At 39.3% G+C, this 18,669-nt stretch overlaps 1 protein-coding gene across 1 annotated transcript; it reads left to right on the top strand.

The window, feature by feature from the left end:
- Positions 1-516: 516 nt before the first annotated feature.
- On the top strand, positions 517-17,432 carry LOC110131752 (solute carrier family 7 member 13-like). Its single transcript, XM_070476880.1, has 4 exons — positions 517-1,537; positions 3,434-3,565; positions 11,300-11,379; positions 17,250-17,432. The coding sequence occupies exons 1-4, from the start codon at positions 853-855 to the stop codon at positions 17,430-17,432; spliced, it is 1,080 nt and encodes a 359-aa protein (XP_070332981.1). The 5' UTR covers positions 517-852.
- Positions 17,433-18,669: the final 1,237 nt, after the last annotated feature.

Below are 18,669 nucleotides of genomic sequence, written 5' to 3'. Positions count from 1 at the left end.
CTTTTATGGATCCCTAAAATATGTTAGGTGGGGCTTCCCAGGTGGCTCAGTGGTAAAGAATAAGCCTGCCCATGGAGGAGACCCAGGAGATGTGGGTTTGATCCTTGGGTCAGGAAGATCCCCTGAAGGAGGAAGTGGCAACCCACTCCAGTACTCTTGCCTGGAAAATCCCATGGACAGAGGAGCCTGCTGGGCAGCCGTCCATGGGGCCATACACAACTGAGCAGGCATGCAACCTATGTAAGATATGGTACTAGGAGCTCTGTATTAGTATTTGCTTCATCAGTAAATTACCTTATTTAATTCTATTAAAGAAAAAATAAGATAAGGATTATCAATCCCACTTTTCAAAAAAAAAAAAAGTGACGTGTATTTTCTAGTAAGTGGCAGGTGTGTGTGTGATTCAAACCAAGATCTGCTAACAAGGGGCAAACTTATGATTCACACCTTGTATTTTTGTCATTCTTTGCAAACTTCCTTATGGTACAAACTTTTAAAGAATTACTTGTTTAAGGATCGAAATGAATGTGGTTACATATCCATAGTGGAAACCTGACCTGGATGTTTTCATCTCTTATTCCCAATTAGCTGTGTCTAACTTGTTTAATTGTGTTTAACTTTTAAAATGTTTAACAGTGAAACATTTTAACCCTAATTTTAAGATCTCATAAACTTTAGTTTAATTAACTTTACAAGTTAACTTTTTTTTTAATTATGCTAAGTGCTGTGGGGAAGTTTATTTGAGGAGGAGAAGAGGAGGGAACCAACACAGTTAACTGTAAGATCACAAGTGTCACAGACTAGACAGTGAATTTATGTTAGCTTTGGACATTAAGTGTCAGACTTGAGAAAATGAAGATGGGAGAAAGCATTCAGCTTCAGCGGGTAATAGGATATTTCCATGGGACAATTTTTTTATTCAGTATCATCATAGGTGCGGGAATATTTATTGCTCCTAAAGGGGTGTTAAAATACTCTTCACTCAACGTGGGGGTGTCCCTAAGTATTTGGGCTGCTTGTGCTGTGGTGTCTATGCTGGCTGCCCTGAGTCACGCAGAGCTGGGGACCACCTTCCCTAGAAGTGGAGCACAGTATTATTTCCTCAAAAGGTCTCTTGGACCCTTTCTTGCTTTCTTCTACCTCTGGATCAATCTATTCAGTACTCCCGCGGGAATTGCGGCACGCGGCTTGCTGCTAGCGGGGTACATTACGCAGCCTTTCTATCCTGGGTGTTTTGTTCCCGAGATGCCAAAGAAATGTTTGGCTTTGGCTATCTTGTGGTGCTTGGGAATTCTGAATGCTCGCGGAGTGAAGGAAGTGACATGGTTTCAGACTGTCAGTACCGCTGTGAAAGTGACAGTTCTCGGCTTCATCTCTGTAACTGGAATCATGTTGCTGGTGAGAGGAAGAAGGGAGAACCTAGCCAGGTTTGAGAAAGCATTTGATGCTGAAGTTCCGGATGCTTCACAGATTGCCGAAGCCTTCCTACAAGGATTGTATGCATATTCTGGTTGGGGAGTCCTTGTCCGAATAGCAGGTAAAGTTATTATTTTTAAATTATAAAGAGCTCCACCAGGCTATAAACATACAAGGGTTAATCAACTTAATTCTAAGAAAAAAACACAACGTTGTTTCACTCTGATGTGTGTCTCTCTTCTGTCAGGTGGGTGGAAATGCATTAAACTCTCTACAAATGTGGTTTTCTAACTTTGGAAAGCAAAATATTTTCTAGGTGTTTACAAATTAAAACAAGTAAGCGTAGAACTGACACAGCTTAAGGACTCAACAACAATTGCATTTTTTTTTTTACTGAACAAATATTTTAATAGCAAAAGCTCATCAGAGAAAAATTTAAATACAGAAAATATAAATTAAAATAAAGATTACCAATTATCTTGTATGTACACACTTGCAGGGGTCACACTTGTACATATACTCATCATTTATTTTACTTAAAGCATATAGTGAGAATTCATAAACATTATTAAATATAAATGCCTTTAAATGAATACACAATATTCTATCATATGCAATTTGACCATTTTTCAAGCATCTCCCATTGTTGGTTACGAGAATTTTTTCTAGTTTTTCACTTTAAAATTTTACAGTTATTGTTCCAATCAGCATCCTTTTATATAAATCTTTGTGGAACTCTCATTGTTTTATTAGGAAAAAAGTCTTGAAAAATCTTAGTAAAATTACTAAGTGAACCATACAAATATTCAGAAATGTCTTGAGAAATATTGCCAAAATGCATCCCAGAAAGGCTTTACAAATGTCTATTAGTGTGAATTAAAGTGAGGACACCTGAAATCATCAAACCTTTTTCAATATTTAGTCACTTAAAGTTGTGAAAATAAAATTTCAGAACTCATTTTTTCTTCAATTTCTAGTGAGAGGGCAGAGTTTTGCAAATGTTAATGACCAATTTCTTCCTTGTAGGACAGGTAAATGGCTATCTTAGTTTGTTTGTTTTCATTAATTTGTCAAGTCTGAATCGCTTCCTGCAGGATCTTTTGTGATGCGTGGGCGCTCTAGCTGGGCATGTGGGCTTAGTTGCCCTGCAGCATGTGGGATGTTAGTTCCCTGGCAAGGATCAAACCCATGTCTCCTGCATTTCCAGGTGGATTCTTAACCATTAGACCACCAGTGAAGTCCCTGTTGTTTGGCTCTTTTTTTCATTTTGTTCATAAGATTTTAAAAATTTCAGTCTTAAAGACTAGAAGTTTAATACCTACAAGTATTAAACTATCTATCTTTTAACTTTTCATTATCTCCATACTTGAAAACTCTTTCCCCATCTCAAGGTTTAGATAAATATGTATCTGAGCTTTTTTTCTCTAAATCTTTATGGTCTTTTAATTTTTCTTTTTAATACATGTGAATTATTTTGAGGGCGTTGCATACTGTAAGTTAAAAATTTTCCAGGTAGTTAAACATCTGTGTCAGACTGGTGCTGGCAATATGCAGTCAAGTTCAATCTAAGATTTAGCTAGTCTGGAAACTTAACCCAAGGAGGGAAAAGCGCAGGAGAACCTACCCTAATGTCCTAGACTGTGGTGACCAGATTAACAGACGAGCTACTCCAGCCCTTCATTATCGCAAACTTTTCCTTCTACAGTGTGGGCCGCAAGGTCAGGGAATATTTGCTCCGGTCCTCCTGGCCTAGAATCCAGGTTTTCTGAGTTGTTTTCTTGTCCAAAAAGCTTATGTTGGGCATGTCAAAGATACAAGAGTAAAACCCAGAATTCAGCAAAATTCCATGGCTGCTAAAGTTAATACTTTGTCTAAACTTGGTAAATAAGCATTCAACCAAATGAACTCTTGCTGTGTGTAGTCGTGTCTACTTCTTTTAGTTATTGTATGTTATAATGAACCTATTTCCAAAGATGATCTGATTAGTCATTTTTTCTGAGTGGCACTTTTTTTGCAGGAGAGCTGAAAAACCCTAGTGAGAATATCCCCAAATGTGTGGTCACTGCACTTACCCTCGTGGCACTGATCTACTTACTGGTTAACATCTCCTACCTAGCTGTCCTGACACCAAAGGAAATCGTGTCCTCAGGTATGGTTGCACAGAACCAGAAGGAAGACACTCTATTTCATTGTCCTGAATAAAGGGAGTTTCGAGTATACAGTGGATCTTTTTGCAGACTTTAAAAGAATTATGCTAATCTGGTTCATGTTTTGGGTTATTTATTTAACTGTTTATGTAAAGGTAGATGTTCAAAAGGTCAAGCAATTTCTTTAGAGCATATAGTAAAGGGTAAGGTCTAGCAGCCAAAAATGTAGAAAACACCAAGAAACATAAAAGGAAAAAAAGCAGGATATAATGGATAGAATAGAATAGAAAATATGAGAATACTTATCAAAGTCTCTTATGATATACTTCATAAGGAGCAGGTGGGTGCTCTGGGTCAGCATTTGCCTCCGGGAAATACAGCTCATACATTTTGTCTTCAGACATATCCCCAAAATCTATACAGAGCTTGAGTACTTAACCTTTCCTATTAGTGAAGTGAACATGAATCATATGTGTGTGTGTGTGTGTGTGTGTGTGTGTGTGTAGAAAGAGAGAGAAAGAATTTCAGTTTACCATAAAAATTATTCATATTTTCAGATTTTCAGAAATTACTGCCTTATGGTAAAGAAACTGGTTTTTTGCTCTAAAAATAGACAAATTGAAAGAAGCTCATTTCTCAGTTGAACTTAAATATCTATATAACCAGATTAATAAAGTAAATATTTTTTAAACTTTACACTTTCAGTTATCAGAAAAATAAAAGAAAATCAGTAATAGCTTTCACTGAAAAGAAAAATTAGGCTTATCTTAAATGCAAGCTTGACGCTCCTCAGTTATCTCAACTCTAAATGACACTGCTTACAATATCCAAGACATGCATGCAACCTAGGTGTCCATCAACAGATGAATGGGTAAAGAAGATGTAGTAAGATAGATGGATAAATAGATACTGCGTGTGTGCTCAGTCAAGTCTGACTCTCTGTGAATCCATGGACTGTAGACCCCCAGGTTCCTCTGTCCATGGACTTGTCCAGGCAAGGATACTGCCATTTCTAACACCAGGGGATCTTCTCAACCCAGGGATCAAACTCGTGTCTCTTCTGCCTCCTGCATCAGCAGGCAGATCTTTTACCACTGTGCCACCTGAGAAGCCCCAGATAGACACTATGCAGCCATAAAATAGAATGAAATATTGTCATTTGCAGTAACATGAATGGACGTGAGATTATCATACTGAGTAAAGTTAGTCAGACACAGAAAGACAGATATGTGATATCACTTATTTGTGGAATCTAAAAAACCATACAAATGAATTTATTTTATGAAACAGATAACAAACTCACAGGCATAGAAAACAAATTATGGTTACCAAAGGGGAAAGGGAGAAGGAATAAATTAGGAGTATGGTGTTAACAGATACTCACCACTACACATAAAATAGATAAACAACAAGGATTTATTGTATAGCTTAGGGAATGATATTCAATATAATAATCTATAATGGAAAAGAATCTGGAAAAAAATATATATATAGCTGAATCACTTTGCTGGACATCAAAAAAGTAACACAATATTCTAAATCAACTATACTGCAATTTTTTTAATGTAAAAAAGTAAAATGAGAGTATATTATTTGTTCATTTCCCACATTAGTAGTAATAATGAATGTGAAAATGTATGTGAAGTTACTCTAACAAAAACTGAAAGAATTCATTGCTAGCAGACTTACTGAAGGAAATTCTTCAGACTGAAAGAAAGTAACTTGAATCAAAGGGAAGGAAGAAAGAAAACCAGAAATATTAAATATATGGGTAAATATAAAAGACTCCATATGTGTATACACACATTTCTTGAATTCTTTAAAAATACCTTAGATTATTTAAGGTAATAACCCTGAAACTTAAGTGTAAAGTTTATTAAATATATAAATATAACCTATATGACAATAATAGCACAAAAGAAAGAGAAGGAAATAAGCTATAGTAGCAAAGTTATCATAGTTTACTGAAATTAACTGGAAATTGACTTTGATGAATTTAAAAGTGGATGCTGTAATTACCAGACCAACTACTAAGAAAATAACTGAACAAATCAACAGAGGAATTAAATGGCACATTAAGAATATCTCTTTAGGGAATTCCCGAGCAGCCCAGTGGTTAGGCATTTTCACTGCCAGGACCCAGGTTAGATTCCTGGTTAAGGAACTAAGATCCCACAAGCCATACGGCATAGAAAAAAAAAATCTATTTAACAATAAAGGAAACATAGAAGAACAAAAGAACAAAAATACATAAGACATAAAAAACAAATAGCAAAGTGACATAGGTAAATACAATATCAATAATATTAAATGAGAATATGCAAACACAATAAAAAGGCAGAGATTGTCACACTGGATAAAATTATCAATCCAACTATATGCTGTCTATATGAGACACACTTTAGATTCAAAACACAATCAAGTATAAAGTAAAAGAACAGAAAAGTTTATCATGCAAACATTAACTGTAAGAAAGCTAGAATATAATACTACTCAGACAAAATAAAGAGTAAAAGATTACTAGAGGCAAAGAAAGGTATTTTGTAGTGATATTAATAAAAGGATCAATGCATGAAGAAGATATAACCATTATAAATGTATACACCTCTAAATAACACAGCCCCAGAATACATGAAACCATACTAATGTAACTGAAAGGAGAAATAGATGATTCAGCAACTACAGTTGCAGATGTCCATACATCACTCAATAACTAGATAGAAAATCAATAAGGATACAGAAGATCTGCACTCCACTATCAATCAAACTAATCTAATTGACATTTATAGAATGCTCCACCAAAAAGAAGCAGAATATTTATTTATTTCAAGCACTTATGGGACATTCCCTAGGATAAACATAATGTCAGGATATAAAACAAGTCTCAAAAAATTTAATATTTCTATCATACAAAACACTTCCTTCAACAGCAATAGATGCACAACACAAACCAACAACAGAATGTAACTTGAGAAATCGCACATATTTGAAAATTAAACAACACACTTCTAAACAACCCATGAGTCAAGGAAGAAATCACAAGACTCTCAACAACTGTGAGAAGTCTGAGATTTAACCCCTCATAAGGGAGTCAGGCACAGTTTCATAGATGTTGGCAATGGAGACAAAGACAATTTATTTTTCATATAATAGCAGTAGCTAGAATGTCATTTATACTGTCCCGCAAACCCTGATTCCCAAAAGACAAAGCAAGGAAGGCCAAGTGATATCTCCACATAACAGTAGAAGATCCTCAAGCTTAGGGAATCTAAATCTTTTATAAGTCTTCCTTCAGAAGACAGGTCCCAGGAATGGCTCTAAAAGACAAAAGATCATTATTTTCCTTCTATCCCTATATTTTTCAGTCTACAAAGTCTAAATATTCAGTCTAAATATTCCCTTCTAGAAGGCCACAGTTGCCGCTGTAAGAAGACTTAGCAAAGAGTGTACTCAGTCAAGTGGTTATTATCTGTATAATCTATGATCACATCAGTCCAAAGAGAAGATCCAGGTGTGTGAACCAAAATTAATTTTGAATCCCCTTGGCTTCTTTATGGTCAGGTTGCTGCCCAGAGGCTATACCAACCAGGTAGATTGGGGTTACTATGTGAGAAAAAGAAGAAGCGTAAAATCCAGCTATGACCAGGAAAGCATCCTGAGTTTCCAAAATAGGACTATATAACTAACTACTACTCTCCTGACCATTACTCAGGAAGCAGCCAAGAGTAGGTGATCACTCTCTGACAGTGAAAGTCTTAGTCACTCGGTCGTGTCCGACTCACTGTGACCCCACAAACTGTAGCCCACCAGGCTCCTCTGTCCATGGGATTCTCCAGGCAAGAATGCTGGAGCGGGTTGCCATTTCCTCCTCCAGGGGATCTTCCCAACTCAGGGATCAAGCCCGGGTCTCTTGCATTGCATGTAGACTCTTCACTGTCTGATCCACCAGGGAAGATCACTCTTCCCTGAATAAACACTTAGGGTTTATTCAGTGACCAAACTACCTGACCAAGAAGCGTAGACCAGAAGAATGTGAGAGAGGTAGAGTCAGAAATATTTCTGGGTTGACCTTTGAGGAAGCCACCCAAACATTAAACAATATCAGACGCATTCAAATGGTGTATGTGAAAGATACATTGAATGCCTTTGCCTTCAGCACGTTGATGTGCTTTCGTGATGTCAGTTGTCACGTTTTGAATGGCCAAACACGTAACAAAGATTAGTTTCAAGGGCCACAGTGGTGTGGCCACAGAGGGCTGATCAAACTGGAACAGCAGTACTGCAGCCTGGGAAGCGCCAACAGCGATGAGCCGTCGTCCCGAGAGAAGGTCAAAGGTGAACGCAGTCAATTTGCCAGAAGCGAGCAGGGACAATATCTTGTGTAAATGGCCTCCTTCACTGTGAACAAATGGTCAAATCTTGGCAGAAGTCACAGTGTGACATTTGGTGTTAGCCTTTGTAGCAAAAATATGGAGTCCTTTTTCTTATGCCCAATATATAGTAGCCGTGTGTTGCCATATCTAGGAAGATGGATTCAGTCATGGCAATCTGAATAGTTCAGCATCAATCAGCAGTTTTATCCCAATTATTCTCATCAGAGAATGGGCTCCATGGACAGAACTTAAGGTTATTCTCATAGCTCTGGCCAATTCCCCTCTTGATGAACCATGCTTGTATTTCTGATGACATGAACTGTTGTCAGAGGCCTGGGTGTTTGCTCTGTCACTTGGAAAACCACAGACTGGCAGACTAGAGACACCCCTCTCCGGGGCCATACACTATAGAAAGAAATCAAGGCTGCTGATTGAATAATCTGCTTTTGATCACCAGCTCCTGAGTAGAATATCCTGTCTGTGGAATATTCTGCATAGCTGGTGCTGATGCTCGCAGCTGCAGCAGCCTGGCAGGCACCACAGGGCTTCAGTTCAGCTAAACTGCCCGTGGACCATGACCAGATATTTACAGGGACCCTTGTGAACAGAGGGCCCTGCTGAACCAGCAACTCTGCTTCAGTCAGCAAACTGGGATGCGATTTGCAATTTTGCATGCAAAACCAAGAAGCCACTGGGCCAAGCTAGCTGTGTTCTTGAATATACCACTTCCACTTGATAAGAGAGATTTGGGGGGCTCTTCATACCTTTTCAATACTTGAATTCAATTTGATTCATCCCCAAAGGAGATTATCAGGCTGGAAAGTCATAAGGCCTCCATGAGTGAGGTGTTCAGTTTTACAATATTCCAGTGCTACTTACTAAGCTAGTATTATTTTTTCAAAAGGAATTCACCAGATAGTTGTATCAAGGAGGAAACAAGTAAAAAGCCTCAAGGGGCACCTCCAGCTATAAGGTGCCTCTCTTTGCCAGAAAATGCCGTAGAAAGGGGGCTTCCCTGGAGGCTCAGACAGTAAAGAATCTGCCTGCAATGCAGAAGACCATCACCAGTCACAGAGACTTCCAAGTCAAAGCAGTAATTATGGTTGTGGATCCCCACTGGTAGAAAGGGTGCCACAGTGTACTGGAGAGCTTTCAGTACAGTCTGTGATTTGATCCTCCAGTTAAAGGACATTGATCTGTGAATTAGCTGATATGGGAGACTAAGTAGAATCCCAAGTGAGACTCATACTAACTATAACACACACAGAATTCATAAGGTGCTGAGTCTTTTTTTACCGGTAGGGAACCAGAGACAATTTTTTTTGACTACCAGAGGTACTAAGAGTTGCAAATTTACATACATGTTTCCAAGAAAACTTACTTGGCAAGCAGTACCCTAAATTTTATTGGGGTTCATCAGCCTATTGGTAGAAGTTTAATAATACCAATTCAGATCTTTTTAGACTGAGGCTTTTAACTTGTCAACCAACCGACCACGAAGAATATAGTGTAAACTTTAGATCTTGGATGGCAGAGGCACTCTTGAAAAATCCTGAAGACCAGCTGGTGGCAAATAGCAGGGGAGTTTAGGAATCCCTAGTGGAGTACTGTGAAAGCCTATTGAAGGCCTTGCCACATGAATGTGAATTAGTCTTGGTCTTCAGGGGCAAGTGAGATAGAAAAGAAGTGCCGGCAATGTTTGAGACAGGATATCAACTGGCATCAATCTATACAGTGTCTCCATTACAGCCCCAGTGTCTGGAACAACCACAACTGGGGCTAGAGGACAAGTGGTCACTTAGTAACAATCCCCTGTAAACCTCCAGCTCCCAGTAGCTTTTGTCACTGGGTACATCATAGTTAGATTGAGATATTGCATCTTTTACCACCACCATCACTGCCTTGAAGTTTTCCTTCAGGTCTATGATCTTTCCCCCACTGAGATTCGACATTGTTTTTTGAACCACACAAGGAGGGAGAAAGGAGAAGGGTTTCGAAGGAACTACCATGTCCCATTATACTCTCTACACACACCTCTTCCTAAAACAGCAGTACCAACAAATAGCCAACGGTGGAAGCCATGAGACTATAGCACTTTGAGTGGACCCAAAGAGCTTTATTCACAAAGGAACTTCTGTGGGTAGAAGGCTTCCCTTCCGCACTGTGAGTTCAACCCAGATCCCCTTAGCTGAAGGGCTTGTTGGTGACTTGGGAACCAGTATCTAAGAGCTGTCATAAAGTTTCCCAGCCTACTTGGATGGGTATAGCCTTCAGGGTAGGGAGACCTCAGTCAACCCCTAGTCATCTTTCTCCTCAATCAGAGGTTGAGGAGCAAAAGGGAAGAGGCCGTGGAAAAGAGAGTGCTATGTGCCACTGAGTAATTTTTATTACTCCTCAGTTAACAGAACTGCCTCCAGAAGACAAAATATCTGAATAAATCTATATTTTTTTTAAATTGAGTTAATAATCTAAAATCACCCCACAAATCAAATCTCAGACCCTAGTAGCTTCACCGATGAATTGCATCAAACATTTAAGAAAGAAACAATACCACTCCTAAACAATCTCTTCCAGAAAATGGAAGAGGGGACACACCCAAACTTATTTTATGGAACCAGTATTTCTATGATACCAAAGCCAGAATAATTATTTACACAAAGAAAGAAATTACATACACATGTTACATCCAACATGTATTGTTCCGTGAACTACAATGTCACACAGTTCTTAAAAACACTAGTAAATTGAGTCCAGCAACACATAAAAAGGAGCATACACCATGAACAAGTGAGGTTTATCATTGGTTGGTTTAGCATCCCGAAAGCAATTAATATTTTACTAAGTTAATTTCATAACAGACAAGGATCACATTATAATATTAAGAGAGTCACAAAATGCTTTTGACAAAATCTAAGACTCATTCTTGATTTTTAGAAAACGTTGGCAGTTTCAACCTACTACTTACACCAGTCCTGTGTCTTTGCTGCAATGATAATTAATACTTTCTAAGCCAATTAAAAATACTATGCAGTATGAATAGTACATCAGTGTGTAATTAGTGGCTTCTCTACTCTCTTGCAGATGCTGTTGCTGTTACTTGGATGGATAGAGTAATCCCTTCCATGCAATGGGCCATTTCACTTGGTGTTTCTTCCTCAATAGTTAGCTCCCTCAACTGCACTGTGTTTTCAACATCAAGGTTATGGTACATGGCAAGCCAGGAGGGTCAGCTACCTTTGATCCTCTCAACTTTGAATATTCACTCTTGTCCAGTTGCAGCTGTGATTCAGATGCTCATCTTTGCCTCCATCTTAATTATTCCCTCAGACTTAATCCTTTTAATAAATTATGTGGGATTCACAGACTGGATTCAGCTCGGGCTAATGATGATGGGTTTGCTTAAACTGAGATTCCAGGAGCCCAACCTATCCAGACCTTATAAGGTAAGTCAAACCAGGAAAAAAAAAAATCCTATATCTTTTTAAAGAGCATTTTGTACTTTTAATGATTTTTCCTTATATCTACATGAAAAATCTTTCTAACCCACTGTGACCCCATTTTAGGAACATTTGAGAACAGATTTTGTATTTAGGATATTCTACTGTATTACAACTAGTGACACTTGAGATGCATAAGGTCTGTATTCCGTCTCATTGTGTGAGACTGAGCAGTGTCCAGGGCCGAGGATTATTTGAGCGTTCTCTTAATGGCACTCCCTTAGATTACCTTGTCGGCTTTCCAGGCTTATCAGTTTAAATGTCTATCGATGTATAAGTCTCCAGCTTTAACTGGCCAATACAGAAGAACTACACTCTAGGTATCTGTGAAGTCGTATAATCACAAACTCATTCATCTTTTAAAATCTCACCTCAGAGACAGGGTATCTATGAAAGATTGACTGAGGGATACGTTCTCTGTTGATGCCTCAAACCACCAAAACCTCGGTCTACCATTAACTGCATTTGAAATGTTTCATATAAGCTTATGGAAAATTTTTGTCTTCTAATTGTCTACTGTAACCCATCCATCTATATTGTGGATTTAATCGATATTCTGTTTAACCAGACAACCCCCAGCAACCCATTCCTATACTCACTGCAAAGAGAGTAAGTGGTTTATTTTTACATTATGCTACTCTCTATATTAGAGCCCCAAAGAAAGTTACTTCTAATATTTATATCAGAAATACTTCAGGTTTCTATGCAGATTATTTCATTTTCTTTACAGATCCTGATACCAAAAATCAGCCTGTATACACTGGTATCAAAGAGAATCTTGGAGACAGTGTTTGGATGAAGTAGAAAAGAACAGCTGTATTGCTTTGTCAGGCAAAGGGGTCCACAGTGGGCTAAGGCCCTCAAGACTGTGTCCCAACCTGACATCAGGAGAGCTGTGAGGAGTCTTCTAATCAGGGGGCAGGGTTGCTGATAAGGGTCAGGGTGCTTGCAGGGCCTGCGTTCCTTCAATCCAAATATCCTCTGACACCTGGGGGTTTCGTGATGACTTTCCCTCCGACACCCTCTCTCTGGAATGAAGGATGCTTCATCAAGCAGTTAAAAATCTTCCATCTGGTGGTGGTTTTAGTTCTGCAGAGGAACTCGAAGATACTGCTGTGCATACCCCTGAGGGGAAGCCGGCCCGCCCCGGTGCCAAACTCACCTTCTCCCTTATCTCTGCATCCCCGCTCCTCTCTGACTACGGACTGTTTGAACTGTCCTTTGAACTCAGGGAAGGTCATGGAGGCTGAATGAAGCCTGTTTCCTACAATAAGAAATGGGGGACACAGAAAGGCTTTTGTACCCAGGAGTCCACAGGGTCCTCCTGCTCAGCTTCAGTACTTAGACTGTAAGCTGTTGCTTCCCTTTTCATTTAGGCTGCTAGAACGCGCCAAGCTAAGTTAGCGGTCAGCCACTTGGTCAGCTTATGGCATGCATGTCTTGCTATATCACCTTTTATTGTTAGGCCTATAAGTCATTTTTAAAGGGGGTAGGTTTCAAATAATCGTTGTTTTATCAATGAATCATATTCTAGATAAATCAAGGGGCCTCTTTTATTATGGACCTTGTATAAGGTAAAAGGATGTAGCAGAATACCGGCAGAAATACCTCAACAGTATACAAAGTTGTGGGGTCAAGTAGAAGGTTAAAAAAGAAAATCAACACAGTTTAATAATTTAGACTTTTAAAGTCTACTGTGAAAAAGAATGACTTTTGTGTTTCTTGTATAAATTCAGATTCCTAGACATCACCCCTGGGAATTCTAATGCTTAGGGTGAGGACCAGAAATCCACATTTCAAGATTGAAAAGAAGGAAAGAAAATGATAATCTTGCATCTGAGTCTCTTAATGATCTAATAAATACTGAAGCAACGACTAAGGAACCACTGTGAGGAAGACACTAGTCTAAACACTTTAGAGACAGATGGATAAATTGCCCATTAACAATGCGTCGATAACTTCCTAGTCTAATAGGAGAGGGAAGGGTTACACAGAATACAGTAAGAGGCAAGAATCAACAGCATTTAACTAAGCATCTTACTGTTTGCAATTACCACTCTTTAATTATGTATAAATGTGCGTGCTTGTGTATTCTTTAATTATCCAAATTAAGATACACAAATTTGAAAGATATATATTGTTAAGATCCATATTAAGGAAGAAGTGAAGATCAGAGAAAATGAATCCAACCCTGTGGTCCTTTTACAATAAAAACATTCCCGAAAGGAATTATATATAGGTTCCGTTCAGTTCAGTCACTCAGTTGTGTCCAACTCTTTGGGACCCCAGGGACTGCAGCACGCCAGGCCTCCCTGTCCATCACCAACTCCCGGAGTTTACTCAAACTCATGTCATGAGTTACTCAAACTCATTGAGTCAGTGATGTATTCCAACGAGCTCATCCTCTGTTGTCCCCTTCTCCTTCTGCCTTCAATCTTTCCCAACATCAGGGTCTTTTCCAGTGAGTCAGTTCTTCGCATGAGGTGGCCAAAGTATTGGATTTTCAGCTTCAGCATCAGTCCTTCCAATGAATATTCAGGATGATTTCCTTTAGGATGGACCGGTTGCATCTTCTTGCAGTCCAAGGGACTCTCAAGAGTCTTCTCCAACACCATAGGTCAAAAGCATCAGTTCTTCGGTGCTCAGCTTTCTTATAGTCCAACTCCCACATCCATACATGACTACTGAAAAACCATAGCTTTGACTAGACAGACCTTTGTTGGCAAAGTGATGTCTCTGCTTTTTAATATGCTGTCTAGGTTAGTCATAACTTTCCTTTCAGGGAGCAAGCGTCTTTTCATTTCATGGCTGCAGTTACCATCTGCAGTGATTCTGGAGCCCCCAAAATGAAGTCTGTCATATTAGGTTATATGTAGGTTGTGTATTATGTCATTATGATTGAAGTACAAAAAATATTAATTTTGATATTGCTTGAAAATAAAAAGTTCAAAAAAATTTATAATGAAAAAATGCTTTATGGTATAGTCTGGAATGTTTCTGAGGGTCGTTATTCGAGAGATCTGCATGGGACTTCCCTGGTGGTCCAGCAGTTAAGAATCTGTCTGCCGATGCAGAGGACACAGGTTGGATACCTGATCCAGGAAGATTCCACATGCCACAAGGCAACGAAGCCTGTGTGCTAGAGCCCACGAGCTGTAGCACTAAGCCTGTGTGCCGAAACTGCCTGAGACCTGTGTGCCCTGCAACGAGAGGAGGCTCCACAACAAGAAACCCACACACTGCGACTAGAGAGCAGCCCCTACTCGCCAGAATTAGAAAAACCTTGCCTGCAGTGACGAAGACTCCCATGGCCAAAATAAATAAAGAGAGCTAAATGGACAAGTGGCGTGGACTTATGAAAAAAATCCAAGGGACAGCAAAGTGGTGAAACTGTTAGGAAAAAGCTCTCACTTCTGATACTTCACACTCTAAGGAGACTCCCAGCAGATTGTTTTCTCTTATATAAAACTAAGGAAGACCTGCTAGGTAAATATTTTTTATCAATGAAACCAACTTCCTCCATGTTAAACAAATGTTTGTATATAAAATATTTCACGTTTTTATTTGTAATCACTCTCAAGTCCACTCTAACACAAATTTATGTTTTTCCTCAGGTACGCTTGCCGTTTGTATTTGGAACCATGGCCATGTCTTTGTTCTTGGTTTTGACACCCATCATCAAGTCTCCTCAGATGTACCATATCTACGTTATTCTTTTTATCCTCAGTGGACTTTTATTTTATTTGCCTTTTGTGCATTTTAATTTGGGTTCTACATACTTCAACAAGATAACTTGCTTTCTACAGTTACTACTAAATGTTTCACCTGCTGATGACAGTGATGAAGATGTTTCAATAGGAGAAAATGTTCAGAAAAATGCACCTACAATTGCAACCAAAAAATAATAAATAAATTATGCATATTTGGCAAACTATGGACTTATTAAAAGAGAACAGTGTGCAGATTTCTTTAAAAACTGGAAATAGAACTGCCATATGACCCAGCAATCCCACTCCTGGGCATACACACCAAGGAAACCAGATCTGAAAGAGACACGTGCACCCCAATGTTCATCGCAGCACTGTTTATAATAGCCAGGACATGGAAGCAACCCAGATGCCCATCAGCAGACGAATGGATGAGGAAGCTGTGGTACACATACACCATGGAATATTACTCAGCCATTAAAAAGAATTCATTTGAATCAGTTCTAATGAGATGGATGAAACTGGAGCCCATCATACAGAGCGAAGTAAGCCAGAAAGATAAAGACCATTACAGTATACTAACACATATATATGGAATTTAGAAAGATGGTAATGATAACCCTATATGCAAAACAGAAAAAGAGACTCAGATGTATAGAACAGACTTTTGGACTCTGTGGGAGAAGGCGAGGGTGGGATGTTTCAAGAGAACAGCATCGAGACATGTATATTATCTAGGGTAAAACAGATCACCAGCCCAGGTTGGATGCATGAGACAAGTGCTCGGGACTGGTGCACTGGGAAGACCCAGAGGGATCGGGTGGAGAGGGAGGTGGGAGGGGGGACCGGGATGGGGAATACATGTAAATCCGTGGCTAATTCATTTCAGTGTATGACAAAAACCACTGCAATGTTGGAATTAGCCTCCAACTAATAAAAATAAATGGAAAAAAAAGCATCTTTCCCTTTCAACCAGAATATTCCTAATACATATACATATTCCTTATGTATATGTTTACACATACCACATATGTAACACCCAACTAGCACAGAATAGTTAATGTCCAGAACTTTGACACTTTAACTCTTGTTGTTTGTAAACGAAGCCTTACTTCTCCAATAAATGATGCCAATTCCCAGTTTCCCAAGACTGCAGTAGATGTCCCCCTTTGTGCACTAATGCTTCTGAGTTTATTATTAATATGTCAGAGTCCACACCCTTTTTTAATTGTCTACTTACTTTTTCCCTAAAGACAGTGAGCGCCCTAAAGGTAGGGGTTATTCCTTAGCCATTTAAAAAAATTTTAACTACATTTCATTTATTTAAATTTGTATACTCTTTCCCTAAGACAGTGTGTGCATAAAAATAGACAGCCTATAAAATAAATATCTGAATGCACAGGCAAGTGAGCGAATAAGTGAATGGACTGTCAGGACACATCCCTGTAGAGGGCATCTCCCTGGATAGACTGTCTCAGTTTGGGTTCTCGGAAGCACCTCAGAAGTATTCCGTTAATGATTATAGCTCTACATTTTGGCATGACTGAGGCTGGAGCGCTATATAGAGACAGTACCAAAGAAGAGTTTAACTAGTTCTTACCAAATATTTATTCTCTTTCACCTCTTAACTGACTTCTCGGAAACTGCTTTTGTCAATATGACCCTACCAGTGTCAACATAAATGTATCCATTTGTATTTATCACAGTGGTTACTGGGGACCTGACATCACTATTCTAAACATAACTGCAAACCATTTTTAGTGATAGTATTGAAAGGATTAATACAAAATAAAAATCAAATCCTAGAGAGGGCAAATAGGTATCAGAGAACCTAGGCTGAGAAAAAAAAAAAAACCTATGGGTAATTGAGGACAAAACTAGGTATAGCATATATACTCACTTACGACCTAGTGAACACTTAATAAGACAGAGCCCTCTCTTCCATTCAAATTTTGTCTCAGTGAGGTTTTTGACAAAATGTGTCTGGCAAAGAAACTCACAAATGGTAGGTGTCTGAACGGTGTGTAGTCTATAATCTGTTTGAAAGTTGATTCAAGTGTTCTAGAATATAGGCCTTTGAGTTTAAAATTTGACATTTTATAACAATAGGTAGGGAGTCTGGTTTGCAGGACGCAAGTCAGAGGAAAACCTTGCAGACTCACGATAAGTCGCAGGCACGAGGCTGGTAGACTGCAGGCGGCCACGCGGACTCAGGAGAGCCGGCAAGGCGCGTCTGGCTGCGAGGAGAAGCGGGCTGGAGGCACGGAGGGCTCCGCTCTAGGAGACTCCTGACGGCCTCCACCTCGCGCTTCCACAGGGAGGCTGGGAGAGAGCAGAGAGTCGCCTGTGTAGAAGGACTCTGAGCTTAGCAGTTAAGGCAGGCATGAGCAAATGCAAAGTAGCACTAACTGCTGCTGCTAAGTCGCTCAGTCGTGCCCGGCTCTGTGCGACCCCATAGACGGCAGCCCACCAGGCTCCCCCGTCCCTGGGATTCTCCAGGCAGGAACACTGGAGTGGGTTGCCATTTCCTTCTCCAGGGGATCTTCCCGACCTAGGGATCGAACCCTGGTCTCCCGCATTGCAGGCAGACGCTGGAGTGGGGTGCCATTGCCTTCTCCAATGATTATCATAGATAAAATCAAACCTATATTAAGGAAGAAACTATGCTCCTGCCAGAAGAAAGAATACTCCTGCCACACTGAATTTAATAGTGAGAAGTTTATCAAAAGGCAGATAGATCCATTCTATAGATATAGAAGTAAATGTAATATTTCTAATGACACAGAAGTAAATGTAATAAATGTAATGAAGTTACATTTGTAAGTCCATTCTATTTATATAAATATAAATAGAAAACTACACATTCTATAGACACAGCATGTAAATGTAACATCTATAATTACATTTGCAGTTATATTCTATTTACATAAATGTAAGTAGAAAACTGTCAATTCACCTTCATTTTTCCCGTTGCAAGGCCCACACACCTTGGTGACTCTTATTCCTGTCAGTCTCTCACACCCCCACATCTAATTCAAAAATCTATCAAGAGTCCAATCACCTCAAGCCTCCAGTGCCAACATTCTTGTCCCTAAGCTCAAATACTTGCTAGTTCTGTGTACTTGGACTGGTCATCCTCAGTTCCTTTCCTAATGTGAAGGTCTAATTCCAGAACTACAAGTTACACAGTAGATGATCCAGACAGCCAGTTATTGCATGCTTAGGAACATCCTTGCATCAGGAATCAGTAGATAGAAACCTCATTTATCTCCAATTGCAGTAAGTTCAATTCAGGGCTAAACTTCCCTCAAGGGTGCCCGTGCTGGAGATATATCTCCTATAATTCGTACACCAAATGACTCACCCATTTAGAGTGTACGATTGTATGAGTTTTTGTATATTATGACTCTTTAAAACTTGTGGCAAAATGCAGAGAACACAACAGGTACACCACTCTGAAGTGTACAATTCAGTGGCAGTAATCACATTCAGAGCATTGCACAACCGTCAACAGGCATAGCTAAAATTT

The sequence above is a fragment of the Odocoileus virginianus genome, chromosome 15, assembly GCF_023699985.2.
Source record: "Odocoileus virginianus isolate 20LAN1187 ecotype Illinois chromosome 15, Ovbor_1.2, whole genome shotgun sequence".
Lineage (NCBI taxonomy): Eukaryota > Metazoa > Chordata > Mammalia > Artiodactyla > Cervidae > Odocoileus > Odocoileus virginianus.
The sequence above is the reverse complement of the archived record's forward strand: the minus strand, read 5'-3'. Positions and strand labels throughout refer to the sequence as shown.